The following is a 22,374-nucleotide window of genomic DNA, read 5'->3' on the forward strand; positions in this document are numbered from 1 at the left end:
ATCTCAGCTGTCCCCATTCCTATTTTCTCAAGGCAGGCTGGCCCAGAGAACTGCCACTGGAGGTCTCATTTCCTGTTCCAGAAGGGAGCTTGTCTCTAAGTCCCCAAGCTTTGATTTAAGAAAAGCATATAAAACGCACCAGGTCACTCACCTATAAATTCCTCCCACTGATTTTTAATCTTAGTTAATGATTCTGCTAATTAAAGAGAACTTGCTCAACTTTATTGCCTTAGTCCCCAAATCCAAACCACAAGTGTGACTTTTAAGGATGACAGGCCGTGGAATCTAGCCTAACAAGGCCATAATTCAAAATGTGGGAGAACTCTATACATAGGGATAAGAGAATCACAGCATTTACTTGTAATCGTGAAAAAATTGTAAAAAACAAAACAAAACCAAAACCCAAACCATTAACTATACCCAAATGGGGGAATGATTAGATAATAATAGCATATCCATTTCTGGAATTTATGTAGCTATTCACAAAGATGATAATTTACAGTAACTTGTGAAAGTTAGTGAACTAGTGAAAGACAACATTAAGTGAAAAATAAAATATGTAGGATTATACATATATTATGATTACAACCATGCAAGAAATATAAATGTGAAAAATGCTAGAAAAAAACCCCACCAAAATGAGAATAGTAGTTGAATCAGTATAGTGTAATTATGAGCCTTTTCCTAGTTTTTCTGTTTCCTATATTGCATCTCTAAAGCTTTTATCATTTGACTCCTATTACTAGTATTAAGTCTTAAAGTCATCCATTTGAATGTTTTTCAAACCAAAGCAACAAGTACAGGGTAATATCAGATAAGCATCTGTACGTGAATGTCCCCACTGAAGCAGGATCATGTCCCCTGTGACCGAGCAGGTCGACACCATTTCAAACCCACTCCCCCTTCCCAATGAACTGTAGCTTCTTCCTAAGAAAATGTGACGGAGGGTGGGATACAACGCCCTAAGAACCTGACACAGACATTTGAGAACACCAAGCAAATGTAACAAAAGTTGGAATAGAACAACAGATTTGGAATGGTAAACTCTTTAAGTCAGGTTCGGAAACATCACCATTCTTTAGGGCTCTGGGTCGAACAATGATCTCTCCAAGAGCAAGCTGACCAAGACGAGGGTCTCTGATTCCTGTTACTTCTCTGACCTGCTGACACTGATGTGTTTTTAGTCAGGGACAAACTGACTGATTCTCTGCATCTCAGTGTCTCCAGATGCTAAACAGGGACGGCAATGTTGACCCCCAGGATGGGGCAAGAAGGGGCTGCTTAGCTCTTAGAGGGAACACAGAGCGCAGTGAAACTGAACTCGAAAAGAATGAGACTATTAATATTCTCTATCCCCTCTGAGCAAGGAAGACTAAATCAGTGTTAGTTACAGCAAGAGTTATTTAGGTTACATTGTAGTTGAGTTATTTAGGTTACATTGTAGTTAACTCCTTCCAGGCAGAAAGAATAGCTAAGCCCAGTTGTGCAATTTCCTTTTCTAGAGATTTGTAACAATAGGTTAGATACACATCTGGCCTTGAACGCCTTAGGCTCCAATGTGTACAGACACAGAACAGGCAAAAAAATAGCACACACACTATACACTCTGGTGTGTCCTCGTCATTCTCCCCCAGATTTTAACAGATATTCAAAAACAGTTCACATTCTCCCCCTCCATCCCCAGCTGAATCAACGTCTGAACCACATCGGTGTCCGCAGAAACTTAGAAAGTTGACCAAAAGCGGTTTACCTGTACTAGGAGTTCCAGCTTCCTGTCATCAAGAAGATGTACTTGACATCGACGGCCCTCCGTCATCTAAGAGGGAAAAGAAACGGTGGTCGTGAGAGTCTAGCAGCCGGACAAGGGTTAGAGGGTCCCCTAAGGTGGACTCCACCAGGCATATTCCTCTGGACAAAGCGTCCTCTGAGAGTTGGCATTATACAATGCCAAGAAGTGGCGGGATAGGGTCATTCATTCATTTGAAAATATTTATTGAGCACTTGCTATGTGCCATGCACTGTTCTGGGAGCTGGGTGCATAGCAGCACACGGGACAAAGTCCCTGTCCTCATGGAGCTCACATTCTAATGGGGGAGACATAAAATAAATCAGCAAATACATACATAACATACCATCAGGTGGCGCTAAGTGTTACTCATTCTTTATTCATCCGTCCATTCAGTAATTGTAGCAAATTGTAGCACCATGCATTAGGGACAGCTCAGGATCCCATCTCTGCCTCCCTTTCCCCCAAGATGATCACCAGAGAGCAGGTGACCATCCATCCGGCAATGACTTTATTTCTGGGTTAATCATCCCCTCCTCGGGGCTGATCTTATTCCCTACAATGCTGTCACCAATAACAGAAGAGCCCTGGAGACCAGTGCCCACAGCTAAACCTGACCCATGTTCCTTGTGCCTTTCAGCACTGATATCTCTGAGTGGTGTAACTGAAAGACAGGCACCTGGGACAGGTCCCGGGAGACCCAAGTCTAGTGTTGGCCCTGCCAGTAACAGCAGGTGCAGTACTCTGGACAAGTCTCTCTTGGTCTCTGTGCTCCAGTCTCATACACAAAAATGAATGGGCCAGGCCCAGTGGGCTGCTGGTGGGAGTTTCACAACTGGCTTTCTGGAAGGAAAAAGCCTGCTTTGTAGTATTTGCTGAGCCCTGGCATCTCCCTCAAAGGAAATCCTTTGAAGAACAAGGCTTCTCATAGATGGCAGCTGGCGACCACTCTAACCGTAAATTGTCTTGCAGAAATCACGACATCTGATTTCAAGCTACTGTCATGACAACACTGATGCTGTTTCCAAAATACAGATACAACAGACACAAATAACCTCCACAGCACAGAGAACAGTAAAGTGTAGTAAAATAATCAAGAAGTGATGGATTTTATATATTCATTACCTTTGTTTTTTAAATAAATATATTTAAGTATAAGTTCATTCATTTAATAATGGCGCTGTATTACAACTGGCTACACGAATTCGTACAAATGTAGCAATTGACTCTCCTAAGCTGGTATCAACTGGTTCCGACACGACTTTCTGCACTAGATGAGCCATAAGATTCATTCCAGCCCTTCTATTTTACATGACTCCATAGATCCCACTAAAGACACCTTTTCCCCAGTATGGGTCACTTCAAACAGATGAAAAGTTGCACATGAGCAGAACCTGCCTTGTCTCTCTGCCCGGCCGTCGGAGTTCTCACGAGTGCCACCTCCACGAAAGATGGAAAAGAGCCTCTTCTCTTCCTGTTCCATGGGGATTATTCTTTGACCATCAGCATGTTTAAAGCTGTCATAGAAACCTACGAGAAAATTCCTATTCCTTCCTCAAAGGAAACCACCCTAGCACGCTTTCACCAAGTCAGATTTCTCTTGTTTTGGGCTCTAAATCAAAATAGCATGTCCTGCTTGCATGGGGCGAATCTCGACCATCTCTTAATTCTGAATTATGATAATGACTCTGCAATCTCCAGCTCTGAGAAAAATCAGCAAGAAAAGTTTCACATCTTCCTAAGCATTCTAACAAAGCGATTAAAAGAGACTAAAAACAGGGGGAAAAAGGCTTGCCATTTTGCACACACAAACCAAAATCGGCAGCTACGGCTACGGGTGCTTGCAAAGTCTCTATTCACTCATTGAACTCTTAACTTCAGGTGTTAATTGCCTTAGCAGGAAAACAGGCTCAAGTCCTATTAGAATCTATCAACCTTGCATGCAGTAAGCATCCGCACTGATTGACTTAATTTTAAAAAATCTATCAACTTCCTTTCAATCATTCCCCCATCTTCGTTCGCTGAAAGCCACTTCAATTTTAAATTAGACTAAAAAATATCTGCTGCTCTGCCAACACATATAAATGATTCCTTCATCAAAAAAGGACGCTAAAGATGTTAATTTCAAGTTTCAATAGGGCACGTAATAGCAATTGCACAGGTGCTTTGGATATAATTTTAGAGCTACAGTGAGTCCGCTTTCATTAGAAAGAAGCTAAGGTTAAAAGAGTGAAAGTTTTAAAAAGGAAAATGATACGATCATCCAGCTTATTATTTTGAAATTCTCTTAAAAACATTTATCATGAGTTTGAGAAAATTCTCTGGAATTGGGAATGGGGAGAGTTTTAAGAAAGAAATTCTGCTTGTCCTTTTCGTCTTTAAAACACCAAGTTTTGAGCTTCATTTTCTTGTCGAAGTTAAGTTAAGGGCATAAATGTGCTCTTGAGTTACTTATTCACATTCTAATAAAGTTTATGCAAACTAATTGGTATCTGAAAGGCATTATTGGATCAAATAAAGTTTTAATCACAGTAGTGAACAAGAGGTAGCAGCATTATCATTTTCTCAAACTATTTCCAAGCACACAAATTTCACACCCATACTTAAAAGTTTACCCTGAGGTTCACATTTTCATCTGAAAAAAAAAAAAATTACTTCTCCTTACATTAAATGGTCTCACCTTATCTGTTGAACAACGTAAGGAAGTTACTGTGAATCAAGATGTTAGTATCTACCGAAGGTCTTCCAAGTTCTCTCTTCAACAAAGCCTCTACGCTAACTCCTGGGGAATCTTCGAGCACATTCCATATTTTAATGTCTCCCTTATGGAAAGCAAAACGTCCCCGCAAAACCTCAGCACAGAGCAGGGAGTCTAAACAGACACTCACCTTTGAACCACCATGTTTTCGAAAGCACAGCTGCCTTTGACGGCACTGCTGTGGTTTGCTTCCCAAAAGGAACACCTGTGTGTTGTTCCCTACTCAAGTAAGATCAGAGTCTCCTGTTCTCATCCCCAGTTCCGAAAAGGTGCGCCATTTTGGGTGTGTACAGAGAAAGAGTTGACATCTGTTCCTGGCTTGCCAGGAACACTGGAATTTTCTTTTGAATACTAACAATTGTAAAATAACACTGCTTTCCTTTTTATTTTTATTTTTTTCTTTTTCATTTTCTTTAGACCACTGGCATCACCCTCAAAGGAAATCCTTTGGAGAACAAGGCTTCTCAAGAGATATCAGCTGGTGACCATTCCAACCATAAATCGTCTACAATTCTATACCAAGCAGAGGGCTTGCCAAGTACACTGTGATTCTAAAGGATGTGTGCAAAAGTGTTACCCTGAAAGTGAGGTGTCCACCCCAATTTATCCAACTTGGCTGTTGAGATACACTCTGAATCACGAAGACTGTGTAAACATGGAAACATTTAGGATACTAGTTTAAGCGACTGTAGCAGGCTATGAAATATGTGTGCTAATTGTCATGCATATGGACAGAGATGAAGAGGCAAAAATAAAAACACAGTAGTTGATTGGATTTGCTAGGGTATTAGGCTTAAGGGAGGTTCCCACTCCCCCAATATTATTTAACATGTTGTTCCTTTTTCTCTTAGTTAAAATAGTGTGAAAAAGAAACTGTATCTAGAAAGATGATTGACACTGTTTGAGGTAAGCTATAGGAAATAAAGACTGAGAAACTTCTTTCTCAGCAAATTTGCTTAGATTGCCTATATTTTTAACATACAAAATCAGATCTTGTAATATATGAATGAGAATTTGCGTTGTCACATGGGACAGAATACTTGAGACTGAATGTCTGACCCATTCTCGCCGTGCAGACAGAATGAGTGGCAAGCCAGTTGTGATCAGAGGTGATTCCCAGAGCACAGATTCTGGAAAGGGGAGTTATAAAAATCTATGTTTGAGGCCATCTGTCTACAATGGCCTGACATACTCACAATGGTGGAGAGAACTGTCGTTCCAATATGGCAGGGGAGTCCCCTCTTCCGGGCATCATTAAAAAACAAAATAATTAGCAACGACAAACCCCCAAATGGCCATTTCAGGAGACGTGCGGGGTACTGAGCTCAGGGTGTGAATTTATTTTTTTCTGGCTTCGGCTTAGATTGGAAACAGTCATGGGATGGCAACCTTGAAATCATTCTGCTGCCCACGCCTCCCAGGGGCAGAGAAAAAGTAGAACTCAAGGTTTGGCACGACTTTTCTTAAAGACCGTACCAACATTTTGATTTGAGAAAACACCAAATATGTCTTATTAAGAATATTTTCCCTTCAAATTCAAAACTAAGTCAACCCTGTTTTCATATGCTGCTTCTCACCTATTTCTCAACATACTACATTTCTTTTTCTCTCTGTCCTTCTGTTTCTTAGATGTCTTCTCTCCCTCTTTTCTTGTATTTTGCCAAATAATTTATATACCATGGTATATACATGTGCAAGAAGAGCTCAGAAGAAATAATCCCAGTTCCACTGTTTATAACATTTTTTCTTTCTTTCTTTTTTTTTTTTTTGAGATGGGGGGGGGTCTCACTATATCCCCCAGGCTGGTCTTGAACTCCTGGGCTCAAGTGATCCTCCTGCCTCAGCCTCCTGAGTAGCTGAGACTACAGGTGAACACCACCACGCCCAGCCAATTGGTTTTTTTAATCTTTTGTAGAGATGGGGTCTTGCTATGTTGCCCAGGCTTTAGAAATGTATTGCAGTTGTGCAAATTGATCCTGAACTCAGAAAAAAAAAAAAAAACCACGTGCTTTTTAAAAAACAAAAACTAAAAAAATAGTCGATCAACACTTGTCATATTTTCTCAGTTTCCTGAATCTAATTTACACTAAAACTGTTATTGGGAAGACACTGGTGGGTGGAGCTGAGGGAGGGGATGGGCAAGGGAAGAGAGCTGTTTACCATAATGGTCTCAGGCCTGCAAAAAATGTCTTTAACCTAATTACTGCATGCCTACTTATTTACATCTCTGCAACGGAAGTTACCGAGTTGTGACTCGTATTCATTTTTGAGGCAATACATTTATGAAACAATAAAATAAATATTAATAACTCACTAGAATTGCACAAAACAAAGAACAAACACTTCAAGACATGCTTTATTTAGGAAATTACCAACACTCCCTAAACAACCTGCAATGCTGTCCTTTAAAACATTATCATCAGACAGAAAATTCAGATTTCAGAAGCATCCAAGCCAAGACTCTAGCACAGAGACGTAAGACTGCCAGCACATCTTCCCCGAGGACGGTCCCTTAACCCAGGGAGCATGGTGAGGACGCCGGATGCATGACAACAGCACCTCACAATCTGCCCTCTGACCCCGGCCATTCTGTGGCTCAGAAGGAAATTCCAAGAACATGACGACAACTTCCCAGCACAAGTCACCCCTGGAACTCCTGCTTTCTGGGTCACCTCAAGTGTCACATCCTTCTCTCCGCTTCCGTTTCCTTTTCAGAAAAATGAAGACCACTCTTGGTAGCCGAAAGTTGCAAGACCACAAAATCTCAATAATCATTAAAGAACTGCCCAGAGAAGAGGCGTGAACACAATGCGTTCACAGTGGCCTCAAGAAATTCAACACAGCAGGAAACACACAGACAGAAAGGACCTCAGGCAGCTTAAAATTTGTTAAAAATATTCATCCGTAGAGATACATATAGTTAGTACAATGGTTACTATGGTGAAGCAGATTAACATGTTGATTGTCTCATGCAGGTACTTTTTTGTGGGATAAAAGCACATGAATCTACCTATTTAACAAACCCCTAATACAATTTTAACTTCAGTTCTCATGTTGTACGTTAGATCTCCCTAGAGTTGTTCATCTTACATATCTGCTCTGTATCTATGTCTCTATATACATCTCTATGCATCCCATAATATTATGACGTAAGCCTCGAAGATACACAATGAAATTTATTTAAAAAAAAATTCATCCATTCCCTGCCCACACTTCGCCTTCACCACAGAAATAACAGACACAACAACTGAAACTTTACAATCTTTTCAGTCTTTAAAGGTTATGGGCACGTGGGGTCTCCAAAGCAAGAAGACCATGACAGGAAAGGCGATCCAGGTACGAGACACTAGAAGTCTCACCCGGAGACACTGACTTTGTCCCTCTCTTGCCCCATGACCTCTGGCAAGTTATTCCACCTCTGTCTTCATCATGACCCTCCTGAATTTAAAAGACTATATACAGGTGTGTCCTTGAGGCTCCTGGTTGCTGAATACAGCTGTTGTGGCTCTACTACAAACAGAGGAACACGGCGATGTGATATCATAGAAGATGGAAAGAGCGATGCATTCTTCAAAGCTCAGCCCTCTGCAAGTTTGCATTTGACCAGGTCGTAACCGGGGCTGGTGTTTTCCTGGAGAATCTCTGGAAAGCAGAGTCGAGTGACCCAGCTGTTGCTTGGGTCTCTCTTCTCCACCCATGGCCGGAGGAAATTGGGTTTTCTCTGGGAGTGCAAAAGAGAAGTCCCCGGTGTGAGGACCCGGTGGTCTGTGTGTGTTCAAGCCAAAAGTCCTATAGCACGAGCAATTGAACTGTTTCTACGGGGTACTTCAGGGCCCAGTGTCAGAAAACGTGAATAATCAGTCTCTGGGCCTAAAGTTTAGACATCAAAGAGGGGACCTGGGGACAACCAGGACGCTCTCCTGATGCTCTAACAGGATCTCACTGAAGAGGAGCGACCCCTCCCAAAGCTCAGCTGTGGGCTGTGGGGGATGAAGGGCATGCTTTTCACCTTGCAACAGGACATCCCAGTTTGAGGACAAGCCATTGGCGTGGGTGTTGGACAGGTGCATCCCAGATGTGAAAGGCCCCAGGTTCAGCAGGTGCACATCAACCAAGGGGTCAGAGTGGACCATCACCCTCCCCGCGTCTGGAAGCTCTGACTAAATGGTCACAAGGAAATAGACACCGGCAGGTGCAATTGCATGGGCCCCGGAGTTAGGTCATGCACCGTGGACACCACGCTGGAGAGCGCAGAGCAGCAAGCCACACATCGGTGGCAGGCAGGTGCAGGAAGGCCTCCAGGCTCCTGGTGGGCAGCAGCACTTTCTGTGTGACATTTCAACTAGCTACTAAAGAACAGGATGCCTATGGCTGGGTGCGGTGGCTCACACCTGTAATTCCAGCACTTTGGGAGGCCGAGGTGGGAGGATCACTTGAGGCCAGGAATTCAAGGTTACAGTGAGGTATGACAGCACCACTGTACTCCAGCCTGGGTGACAGAGTGAGACCATGCCTCTAAAAAAATAAGAACAGGACGCCTAGAGAACAGGATAGTCTCTCCTGGGGTCCGCCACTGTTAAAGTATCTTCAGAAAACAAGACATCAGATCATATCCTTTCTGTCCAATCATATTTCTGCATGGCTGTCTACACTTTACTGATCATAAGCATAAAAATGGACAATTCCCCCTGGATCTGTGGGTCTTCATTCTGAAGGCTCTTGTGTGTACACATTCAGTATTTTAATAAGTTTGTATGCCTTTTCTCCTATTAAGCAATCTGCTTCATGTCAGTGGTTTTCAGCAAACTTTTAGGGGGCCACGGGCCTTGGTCCCTATACACATACAGAGTGCAGAACTCAGAATGCTGTGCCCACCTATAGACGGCCAGGGAGGGGCTGCAGCCTTCTGTCCACTCATGCCAGGTCGTCTGCGGCTCTGGTAGGGTGGGCAAGGAGGCTGGTTCTGGGCAGGTGACGTTTGGGTGGCTTTGCCTAGCACGGAGCAAGCTCTGGGACTTCACAGAATGGAGCTCCACAGGCCCTGGTTGGACGTAGAGACGGGGTGTTCAACCAGACAGGGGACTTGGAGTTCCAGTTCTTTTTCCCGGCACCAGTGTCCCCCAGGGCCATCCTGTGCTAACCGTCAATCGCTGATGGAAGGAATACCGAAGTTGGCTTAAGAGACGAGGTTTAGGAATATTGATGTATGACATGTCAGGTACTGTTCTTGCACACACATGTCATTCTTATTCACAGCACACGTGTCCATGCAGACATCCTGCCCGGGCAGCTGAGCGAGGTGTAAACTCCAAAGAAACGGAACATGCAAATAAGCAGTAGGAACGTATACACCTACCTGCCTCACGTCCAGCTGCTCCCCTGTGGGGACGGTGAAAAAAAGAAGAAAGAAAGTGACACCTGTTCTTTGCCACACTGGAGCTGTGGCTTCAGTATCTGAGTGACAGAGGCTGTATATATGTTTGTTAGTCTGGAGTAGAACGAAGAGGCTTTTTCCAAAGGAAAAGGCAAATATCTACCCTTTCCTTTGTTTCGATGACTGTACTGGGAATTTTTAGACTAGACAAAGAGGGTTCGATGGGGACCCCGGACAGTTTTTTTAAAAGTCCAGAAAAAAGATCAGGTTAAGAAAAGAGAAAACGTTGACTCTTTAGATCGAAAAAGAATATGGTCTGTCTGAGATGAAGACTTTCAATGTAAAATTTTGATCACATAATAAAAATAAGATTAAATGAGAAAGTGAAGATTGAGACATCCTAAGAACAGAAAGTATTATGTGCATGGAGAACTCCCAAAGGAGACTGGATTTTAGTAAAACATAGAAAAAGCATGCAAGGCACACGGCCTATGAGGAATGTGTTCAAGGCACCCCAAGTTTACAGGAAGGAAGCTGGAAAGTTGAAGCTGATATTCAAAACACGGACAGTCTAAGGACAACAGAAGAACCTTTAAAGATAATGTTCAAAGCTAGAGGAGCACGGAAAGAAATGGACTTATTGTTTGGAGCCAGCGGATTTTTGTTAACAGATGAACTGCTAAACCACTCAGTTCCTGTTTGGTCTCAACCTTCTCAACCAAGACGAGAAAGAAGGGATATCGCTGAAAGTATATAAACTAACTGCACTTGTCTCCCCAAAATAAATCCCAGGTGGTTCATAAAGTTAAATTTAAAAAATAGCTAGATGATTATTTATTATACTTACCTAAGCATAATACCAATGAATGAGCCCAAAGGGAAAAAATCTATAGATTTGACTACATTAAAAATAATTCTAAAAAAAAATAATAATAAATGTACTCCGCCAAGCCCCAAAAGCAAAAATAAAAAGTATAAGCCAATTTCAGGAGGGGATGGTGACACCTATAATGAGGGATTAATATGTTAAAGATAAAATTGTTTAATTAGCAGATAATTACAACTTAATTAGAAGCCCACGAACACCCGACAGGAAATAAACTAAAACTAGAATGCAAATAGCTAATAAGTTCATATGCTTTGCTCAGTCATTTCCCTTCTAGGAATTTATCCTAATGAAATCAGAGAAATGGAATTAAAGAATCGTATGTAAAAATGCTCACCACAGTGTGTGTTTACTCAACTGCTTATGGATTATTTATTATGCGCCGGGTATCTTATTAGATATGGTAATAGAATGGTGAACATGATTTTGTTATATACTTAAGGCGTTTCTATGAGCCATGGAGAAAATACACAAGTTAACAGGCAAGTACAGAGTAATCAGTGTGACAATGGGGATGGGTACAAGATGCTATGGCATGGGGGTCGGGGGAGACCCTAACTCTTACTGGTGACAGTGGTGTCTGCAGAACAGGACAGCTGGCAGAGGCCACATTAGGGAAGAAAGGCTTGAATGGAGAGAACATGGCATGTTCTGGAAACTTCTGTCATGTAATGAGCTGGGGGACAGAGCGGTGGGTGGGCAAGGAGCAGTGAGAAATATAGCAGAGAACCCTATTTACGAAAGCAAAGACGAGGCTCCAACGGTCTGAGGATGACCACATCACTTACAAGATAGTAAGTAGCTGCTGAAAGTTGTTATCAAATCAGTTTCACCATAAGTGAGGCCAAAGGGAGGGGAGTCTGGGAGGAGGGTTCCCATGGCAAATGTTGGGGCTCGGTGCCTAACAAGATGCACAACAAGCACTTGGAAAACAGCAACGTGATACTCAAATATAAGCTGTCTGTCTCAGTGTATGCATTTCCCCCAGCGATCTGTAAACGTACACAGAAGGCATGTTTAGCAAATTCACAGACGGCAGAGAGGTTCCGATGCAAGCTTCGAAATGTAAAAATTGGGATCATACTGTTGATGGTTTTTGCCCCACTCTTAGTTCACACACCAGAAGCTCAGCATCCGGAATAAGGGAATGAAGAGGCACCCCGTGTTCTACGATGGTTCCTGGAACTCTGGGTCCAACTCTGGGTACCATATTTTACGTAGGAAAAATGGAAAAAACTGGAGTAAGACCAAAGCAGGCTATCCCTTTACCCCATGACTTCCCAGGACTGATGGAAAAACTGCATATGGAGCTTATGACATCGTAGGCTCTAGTGTAGGGTGACCATAAAATCTATTGGCCATTCCAAGACACTTTTGTGGGGGAGAAGGGAGGCCATTGCGATGACACGGAGAGCAGAGGTATGACCTGGGACTGTCCCGGGCACATCTGGAGGGATGTATGTGAGGACTTGCTAACGGGATGCGTACATATAATGTGAAAGGAGAAGCGCTTTGCCTTTGGTGTGCAAAAAATAGAATCAATGCGTGGAAATTCCAGAAGACACATTCGAATTCAATAGAAGGAAGAACTTTTGAGCAAGCATCATTGTTCAACATGGAATGGGTCCCCCCTTATCACTGCTCGTGATCAGGAAGGGGCCAGAAACCAGGAGCCAGGGGAGTCGTCGAAAGGATGACCAGACAGGCGGGCTCTAAGATCCCTCCCCCTCCTCGAATAAGCTGTGATGTAGAAGACGAGGATATCTACCTAAGAACAAGAATTCCAAGCATTCTAGCAACTGATGTATCACTTGTAATGCTTCCTGTTTCCATACGACATACAGTTTCATGGAACAAATATTCACAGCATTCGCTCGCTGCTTCAGAAGGCTTAAAAAAACTGCACTATAGACGAATAGGCACATACACGTTTTTCTACTTTTTTTATCCTACCGGTTTCTCTTGCATAAATGTGCAACTGAATGTCCGCTATGTAAAATGTAAAGCTGTGTGGAGCAGTTGCACGTGTCCGTCGTAGGCTTGGGAAAGCATTTGTGTGCTTCATAACCAAGAACCTCCACGGTGTTGCTAATAGGAATCTGCCTATTGCCTACTTTGCTCCTGTGTTTAATTTAACCTGTCATTTCAAATTTTAATTTTTAATATTTTGCTTATGGCGTGATCTATGGGAAGAGACACAGCGCTATTTACAACTATGGGTCTTATTACACAATGTTTTCACAATTGTAAATATTTTATTGGCATTAGAACGATAATATGTGTGATTGAAGTGGAATGGTGTGACTGCCCTAATAGACACTCAATAAATATTTTATACGAATTAATAAATATATATTTAAACAGCATATACCCTCATGTATCATTTCAAGGGCAGTTTCATAATATAGGTACCGTAAAACTCAATTTGCATTCGGTGAGATATGTTTTAATTTGCCTGTTCTGTAGAAACATGCCCCCAAACCCAGGCTCAGGAACAAGCGCATTCTTTTTAGTTCATATACCTGCGCGACCACCTGGCAGGCAGAATCGACGTCAATCTGCCAGGGCCACACAGGGAAGAGAGTTCGAGAGTGGGCTCTGCTTCCCATAAACGATCCTCTCTGCGCATTACTATACTACAGTCGTGCCCTCCATGACCCCCCAGGGATGTGTGGGGCCGAAAGCAGGCATTCTAGCCCATCTGCAAGCTTTCCAAATTCACCTTTGGGCCTTTGATGGCTCTTGGCATGTAGCAGGAAAACGGCCACCTGAGCAACTGGTGTGGCTCGCCAGGCCACCTGCTTTGGCTGAACCTGCATTAGATATGAAGCAGCCACCGGGTCCCAGGTGCAGAATCCAGGGCCTGAGTGGTCAGATGCCAAGTCCCGCCACATTTAGCAGGAAGCATCCCATCCCCACAGCTGACCCCAGTAAGACTCGTAGATGGGACCAAATTCCCAGTGGCATCACAGCAAAGCATATCCGAGGAATACAGGTGCCCCAGAACTTGAAGACCACAGTCCTGCAGGGTGGTCTCCTGGTCCCAGCTCTGGGAGGTCGAAAGCAAGCCCCTACCTCTCCCCACCCTGATACGGAGCTGCAGGGAGGAGAGCTTGGGGACCTGTAGTGCTTCCACTGAGGGGAGGGGTGACAGCTATTTTGACATCAGTACGGGGCAGTCCCTCTGGGCTGGAGGCTGCCGCCTTTATGTTGACATAGGAGAGTTCTTTGGAAAGGATTCTGCTAGAATGTCATTGGCAGGGAGTGCTCACTCTTGCAAGGAGCTCCGCTGAAGATCCCTCCCTCCATTCATCTTGGGGGAGGTTCCAACACTGGCCGGCTGCCCGGGAGCCACCCCAGACAGAGACGCGCCCAGGGGCGCCTGGTTCTGCGGCAGCAGCTCCCGGAGAGGACAAGTTGCAGAGCTGTTCTCCTTGTTGCCCAACACCATTTAACCACAGGGGTAGGGGATGAAGCTGGGAGATGAGGGGAAATGAGGGGAGGAAAGGGTGAGAGGGAAAGCTGCAAAACCTCAAAGATGTGTCCCCATCCCCAGTCCTGTCCACTCCGAGGTCTACAAGCCTCACAGCAGAAATGCTGTCACAGGAGAGAATTCGGGGCCTTGAAATGCAGTGACCATGGCAAACAGGAGCGCTAAAAATATCCAGGGTGCCCATCATGAGTGAGCAGTTACAGAAATAAAGATGTTATGTTGTATCTGTTAGTCAAATCAAGAATTCTAATTGGACACAGAACAATTTCTCAGAGCTTTACAGCAGGAGATAATCACTGTGTTGACTACTCATAAAAAAAGAAAGAAAGAAAAGGCTGAAACCGAGCCTACTGTTTGGACCTTTTCCATGAAAGAAGGAAGGAGAGAGATGTTTTTGGCCTGGATCGGAGCTGATTGAAAGACGGCAGCTTCCTGATCTTGGCTCCTTCCCGGTGCAACTGGCAACACCGGTGGCAAACAGGTCACCATGTCGCTCCAAGCCCTTTGGTAACCAAACTTCAGTGTATTTGCACCCTAATCTTCAGCAAAAGACCCAGAAATGTGTCTGTGATTAGATAACGGTCTGGGGAAAGCCAGAATTTTAAATCAGGACCAAGACATGAGGGAGGGACAAGGATGACATGTCACAACCTTCCTAGTGCCTAGCACTGAGCTTTACACATAAAAGATTCGCAGGGAAAATGATTGACTAAAAGTCTGGAGTTACGGTTCTTGGTTGTAGTGACAGTTTCACGGGTGTAGACATATGTCAAAACGTATATGCAACGGTACACTTTAAATATGTGCAGTTTGTTATATGTCAATGACACATCAATAAATCTGCTTAAAATATGAAAGTCACAGACATCTCTTTCACATGTTAAAAAGAGACCATCGGGAGAACGACATGGAAACTTCCATTTGTGCAACTGCGCATCTCAACAGAGTTCTTTGCACTCTGAGCAATCACTTAAGGTTTTATATATCTTTTATTTATTTATTTATTTTGAGACACGGTCTTGCTCTGTTGCCCCAGCTAGAGTGCAATGGCATCACCATAGCTCACTGAAACCTCAAACTTCTGGGCTCAAGTGATCCTCCCACCTCAACCTCCCAAAGTGCTGGGACTACAGGCGTGAGTCACTGCACCCGGCTTATTTATTTATTTATTGTAGCAGTTACCAACTTGTAGCATCCTCTGTCTTTTACTTATTGAGGGTGTGTTTTGTCTGCCCCTTCTTCTTGGAAGGCAAGCTCCCTGGGGGATAAGACTTTCTCTGTTTCCCTGAGACATTCCTGGAACCTAGGAAGCACACCAATAAGTACCCGCAGAATGAGTAAGTGAATGAATGAACTCGTGGTGCTCAAACACTCTCTGCCATTGTGCCAGCTGGGGGTTCCCAGGTTGCCCTTTCATACAAGAAATGAGAGCTGTCACACTGTCCCTATTCTCTCGCCCTCCGACACAGACACAGGCAGAGAGAAGGCAGAGACAGAGCAGAGGCAAGAGCCACCCACGGGAGGGCCACTGGGCTGAACAGGAAACAGCACTCACAGGCACGTGGGAACGTGACAAGCAGTTACTAAGTTACAATTCTGAGCCCCTCCCAAATGCCAGCCACAAAGCTGGGTGCTGCGGAATCAACCATAAGGAAGACACAGTCCTTCCCTTAAAAAGCTACAGTGGTGAGCGGGGCACAGTGGCTCACACCTGTAATCCCAGCACTTTGGGAGGCTGAGGCGGGAAGACTGCTTGAGGCCAGGAGTTCAAGACCAGCCTGGGCAACACAGTGAGACCCCAGTCTCTACAAAAAATAGACAAATTAATCAGGCATGGTGGTGCACACCTGTAGTCCCAGCTACTCAGGAGGCTGAGGCAGGAGGATCGCTTGAGCCCAGGAGTTCAAGGCTGCGGTGAGCACCACTGCACTCCAGCCTGGACAGAGTGATGAGACTCCCATCTCAAAAAACAAACAAACAAACAAAAAAACCGGGGAGGGGTAGTAATTGCAAAGCCTGAGGTCCAGATAAGGTCAAATGTGCTCATGGAGAGGTGAGGGTGCAGGCGTGTGCGTGAAGGATAACATGAGAAAGGAAGTTTAAGAAATAAGAAGCCACTGGATCATGATGCGCCTTTCATTCCACGATAAGGACTGTGGTCTGTCGGGAACAAATGTAGGAAGGGGGACAAGGCGATGGAGAGGTGGGGGTGGGGGGTAGGAAGGTGACAAAGGGATAAGCTGCACTGATTTCACAATGACTCAGGACAGACAGGCGGTCCTGAGCTATGATGATGCGGACGCAGTGGGCACCTCGCCCTAAAAGCACCTGGGAGGACAACGTGTGACCGAGGCATTGGAGAAATGTGATTTGAAAGGCTCGCTACAGCCCAGCCGCATCCCTGCAAGCGGAGCAGAGAGGAAGCGTGAGGCAGACGCGGTGACTGAGTCACCCAGGACAATGAGGGCTGAGCCTCAGGAGGAAGGGGAAGAGGAGTCATCAGAAAACCACAGGTGGGGCTAAGGAACAACAAAGGGAAACACACCAAAGCATCTGCAAGCCCTGGAGTCCTAGCCAGCGAGGATCCTTTGGGGAACAGTATTTAGGGAACATGGCTCAGTGGCCAACCCCAGAATGACCCATTTCAAAGCCAGCCTGACACACAACCTCACTCCGGGAGGAGGTCCCAGCTGGGCAGGCTGCAGGCTTTGGGCTCCTCCATGGCATCCACCCTACCAACAAGGAGCAATGGGCGCTCCTTTTCTCTGTGTCCAATACAAAGCCAAAAATCACAATCTGAAACTTAACAGTGCATGGAAATTTCAGTTGAGTTTTGTCAGTGCTCTAAGGAGGGTGGTCGGTTCTATTGGCAAGAAGAAAAGAAGAATCTAGCTGCATAAGAAACAAAGGACCGTTTGGGGATATTATTCTCCGAGTCTTTGGCTATCTTTCCGGGTTGGAAGTTGTAGATCTCTGTATCGAAATAGCACAAAACCTCTATTGACTCATTTGTAACCTTAGGAACAGAAAAGCAGGCAAACGAAATCACTGTGGATTACAAAAGCCATATTTTCCACAATAAAGCAAGGAGGGAACCACAAACAAATACCAGCTTATAATTTCTCCATAAAATGACAGACACACCCCACCCTGTCTAGGCAAAAGATGGCCATAAGCTGTCCCTTAGGGTTCATCTAAAATATATCCTAGTCTTGGATGCAGAGAGAATGTTCTATAAATACTTTCCCTGTTTGTACTTGCTGTGTAATGTTTTTCTTCTGCTGCCTGTGTCTGCCTGTTCAATCAGGCTCTGGAAGATGGTTCCTCCCTCATTCTGATTTATTTTATTTAACACCTAGCAGGTCATTAAGTGATTAATTTTTGATGAAAATTATGCAAATTGGCACTTTGACTTTTCATACCACAAGGAATCTATCTCAGTATTTCCAGAGTAGTTGAGCGGTTGGTACAAAAAACTCCAACAAGCATTTAGCACACTCAGGATCCAGGCTTATTTCTGCCATTAACTTGTTGCATTAATTACCGGAGTGAAATATATTCAATAAGTAGGAGTTGAAAATCTTCCTAATTAATGGCAACGAATGGGAAATAACCAAAGAGTATTAGGCAGTGATTGGGTTTTTGCCTTTGCTGTTAAGAAAGGGATGGCATTGCCATTCGTTGACACAACCTTGGTCATTCTTGTTTCTATTCTAGGATTTTTTTCAAGATAAAAGCCTTAAGAGCGTTTCTGATCATTTTTAAAAATTGAAAATTTTTAGAAAGGTTGGTGATATGATCCATTAGGGCAAAGGCAAAATCATCTGTCTTCTCTTCCTTCCCCTCCCCCAACCAACTCTCTCTACTTTGATCTCACAGACTCATGGGAGACCCCAGATGCAGGACAGCCCTGGGCTCTCTCATTCCCTTTCGCAGCCCGGAGACTCTACTGCATCCTGCCATCTGCCATTCTTCACAAACCTTCCCTGCTCCTGACAAGATAAGGCTTGCTAGGGTCATGCCTGTACCTGCAGAGCCCTTTCTGGAAGGCCAGGTGACTTAGGAAATAGCAAAGCTAACATTTGTTCCCATTATGCTACTTCTCTCTATAAAACTCATTTCCATGTTTTAAGTGAGGATGCACCATTTATTTCCGTAGTCTCTCCACTCTCACAGCCAGCTGTCTTCTCGCACCCCAGTGGGCTCTAAGTCCCCTCAAAGTTCGCATTATTGAGACTTCCAATGGCGTAAGTAAGCCAAGTGGGGGAGGGGAACACAGAGACAAAATTTCTTATTCCAAGAGTCTCTCATACTTTTTGATCATTCGATGCTTCTCAGATATTATCTCATTTGCTCCTCTGAATGTAACTTTTCTCATAAACCAGACAACTGAGGCTCAGAGAGATTCTGTCACTCACCTAAGGCCTCATGGGTAGTAAGTGGCAGAGCTGGTGAGGCCACCAAACCCAGGGTGAGATGATGTCACAGTCCCCTCTCTGCCACACTGTACATCCAGGTCGGGAGCCCGGGATTCCAGACCTGGTGCAGCAGCTGGGACCTTGGTGTGATCTCTGGATTCCTGCAAGCTCTTCCTCATTTGCAAAACTGATCTACATATATCCTTGCATTCCTAACATGACATCTCTCTAAAATGTTATGAAGACGACCTCAAAAGCAATCACAGCAACAATAAAAAAAAATAAATGGGACCTAATCAAATTAAAAAGCTTCTGCACAGTCACGGAAACAATCATTAGAGCGAATAGACAACTTATAGAATAGGAGAAAATATCTGCATGCCATATATCCAATAAAGAGCTGATAACTAGACTCTGTAAGAACTCAAGCAAATCATCAAGAAAAAAATCAAACAACCCCATTAAAAAGTGGGCAAAAGACATGAACAGAAACTTTCAAAAGAAGACAGACTAATGGCCAACAAACATGAAAAAAATGCTCAACATCTCTCTAATCATCAGGGAAATGCAACTCAAAACCACAACGAGACATCACTTAACTCCAGTGAGAATGGCTTTTATCAAAAAGTCCCAAAACAACAAATGTTGGCATGGATTCACTGCTGGTGGAACTGCAAACTAGTACAACTTCTATGGACAGTAGCATGGAGATACCTCAAAGAACTAAAAGTAGAACTACCATTTGATCCAGCAATCCCACTACTGGGTATTAACCCAAAGGAAAAAAGACATTCTATAAAAAACGATATCTGCACTTGAATGTTTATAGCAGCACAATTCACAATTGCAAAGATATGGAAACAACCCAAGTGCCCATCAATACGTGAATGGATTAATAAAATGTGGTACATGTATACCATGCAGTTCTACTTAGCCATAAAAAAAAAAAAATGGTGAACTAATACCTTTTGTATTACCCTGGATGGAGCTGGAGACTATTCTTCTAAGCGAAGTATCATAAGAATGGAAAAACAAACACCACATGTACTCAGCATTAAATTGGAACTAATCAATCAACACTTATGTGCACATAAGAAACTAATATTCATCGGAAATCAAGCAGGCGGGAGGGGGGAGGAGGGGACAGATAAAGTCACAGCTAATGGGTACAATGCATGCTATCCGGGGGATGGGCACACTTACAGCTTTGACTCAAACGGTACAAAAGCAATTTACATAACCGAAACATTTGTACCCCCATAATATTGTGAAAAAGTAAATAAATAAATAAATAAAATTAAAAAAAAAAAAAAAGTTTGACCTGACCGATCATCCTAATCACGTGTGCACGGGGTTCGTGAAGGGCGCTGAACTTGGAACGTGCCATGTAGCCCTTGCCCACGGTAGCCGACGCCACTGTTGCCTTCTGCACGTCTCTTCCCTCCTGCCAAGACCTGCAGGCTACATCTGTGCTACTGGTCACTCTGCAGTTCCTCTGTTGCAAAACACTCAACCACCCCAATAAAAGGGGATTGAGAAGGCAGAACACTGCCATCCATTGTGCTCCACTCCGGGTCTGCTTCATGTCCTCGTCACCCTCCCCTCTCTTCTCTGAGCAACAGAGGAGTAAATATGGGGTATTTCTTGGCCGTAGCCAGAGGGAGCAGGGATGGGTGAGCCAGCACTCCTGGCAGGTGTGTCGTCACCCAGCTCTGCGTGGCCCACACTCTTTGGTCTCCTAGCCTGGGTTTGTCACATCCGTATACTTCTTCCCAGGCATGTGGTGAGAGTGTAATTGTGCATTTTATGGTTATGAATGGCACAGCCTGGTGACTGGCCGATGATTATTTCCATTCCCTGTCATGCATTATCAATCTAATTCGCCATTACACGCCGTTTTTTTCATGCATTCCTCCTACGGCAAAGACAAAGAAAAGCAAGAGCCCTGCGAGGAAGCCTGCATCACCGAAGACCAGGCTGATTCCGGTAGAAACTGTGGAGTTACAGCCTCAAGTTTAGGGGGAGAGGTTTCAGCCAATCTGAAGTGAAAAATATCATTAACACGTTTAGTATTTTGCATTAGGGTCAGGGATCCAGACTCTAAGGTTGCAAGGCATTGCTAACTGAGGGGCTGCATCACAGCACAGGCTAAGATTAGACACAGGAGTCCTGAACAAGTGACATTATACTTTAGATTACTGGGTTTTCAGGTTTCTAATGATACCTGAATGGATCCACGTCGGAGTGTGGTATGATACATTCACTCTGTGATTTGCTGATTCAATAAGGATCTAGGCCACAGTACTTATCATGAGCAGCAGGTTAAATGTACTGAGTATGATGCGAACAAAAAATAGGCAGTAGTCATGGATTGGTAAATAATTGCTAAAATGACAGGAGCAAAGCACATGCATGTTGCGGAGGGTGGAGCTAAAGGCATGCGTTACCAATGCTCTTGACTATGGACAACTTTCTTCTTGCATTGCATCATGGGATGGCCGGAGCTCACCTTTAAAACCAAAACCTAGAAAACACGACACATGATAGAGATGGTGCTTGCTAACAAGCTAGATCCCCCGAGAGCCATCTCTGAATTGGAGTGAGTTACGCTTGCGCATCTGTAGGAGGTTACTCGTTCGGTTCAAACGGAGGCCACGAGCTCATTTTTTCTCGATTATTTGGTAGTAGTAAGTCCACTGAACTGAACCAGATCTTTCATATTCTTCTATTACTTTCCAACAATCGTGGTCTTTATTCTTAGCAATAATTTCCATCTTCAAAGAGAAGAGTATTTCTCTTTGGGGGGAGAGATACCCGATTTCCACTGATATAATTAAGAACTGAATACACACACACATACACACACACACAGACACTCATTAGCACCCAAAATAAGCATTAGTGCAATTGACTACACAGTAGCAACAGCTCTGATCATCTTCCGTAAAAGTAAGAGAGGAACAATGATAGATATTCTTAGGACAATGCTGCTCGTGGTGGAGCTGGCTGCCTTCAATGTAGGGCGTGTCTAAATTATTCCTTATAAGAGAAAGACATGCTGATCCCATGGGACAGAGGAAAGGGTGGCAGGTGATGGATTCAGGGAACTAAAAGGAAACTGCTGTGGAGAGAATTTTTGATAAGGTAGATTTATGATGCTGCGGAAAACTTCTCCCAGAAGAGAACAGTGAAACCGGCTGGCCTTTGTGTGCAAGGGGGACTCTGAAGCCCAGGGTTCCAAGAGCTACTGTGCTAGCTCTGGAGATGAAATATCCTAGGAAGAGCAAAAACAAAAAAAAAAAAAAAATGGAAAATACTACCAATGTACTTCAATCTGATGACAGCTAGAGAGAACGCCATAAGATAAAATACTCCCAGCTCACCCTCGCTCAACAGACCAGAGTTTTAGTAGCCACCTTTCCCAGATTCTCTGACTGTTTGATATTGCTCATTATAGGAAAAATTCAAGTGTCTACATACCCTACACAACTAATGCAATAATCCCTTCTCTTCCTTTTCTCACTGTAATGCCTAAGTTTTTGGATACATCTAATATCTTGTTTTGTGACTTTCATGGCACTTTCAGAGAGCAATGGAAGAAAGAGAATCAGAAATGGACGAGGTAGGTCTACAGCCATACCACCCTGAACACGCCTGAT

General features: G+C 43.9%; 1 protein-coding gene across 2 annotated transcripts in view; it reads right to left on the reverse strand.

Moving 5' to 3' along the window:
• FRMD4A (FERM domain containing 4A) overlaps positions 1-22,374 on the reverse strand; it is a 263,393-nt gene that overhangs the window by 152,440 nt on the left and 88,579 nt on the right. For both annotated transcript variants that reach the window (XM_069458721.1, XM_069458720.1), the window contains exon 2: positions 1,751-1,816. In XM_069458721.1, the coding sequence (XP_069314822.1) occupies positions 1,751-1,816 (66 nt within the window). The remainder of the gene's footprint in view (positions 1-1,750; positions 1,817-22,374) is intronic.

This window comes from Eulemur rufifrons, chromosome 25 (assembly GCF_041146395.1).
Source record: "Eulemur rufifrons isolate Redbay chromosome 25, OSU_ERuf_1, whole genome shotgun sequence".
NCBI lineage: Eukaryota > Metazoa > Chordata > Mammalia > Primates > Lemuridae > Eulemur > Eulemur rufifrons.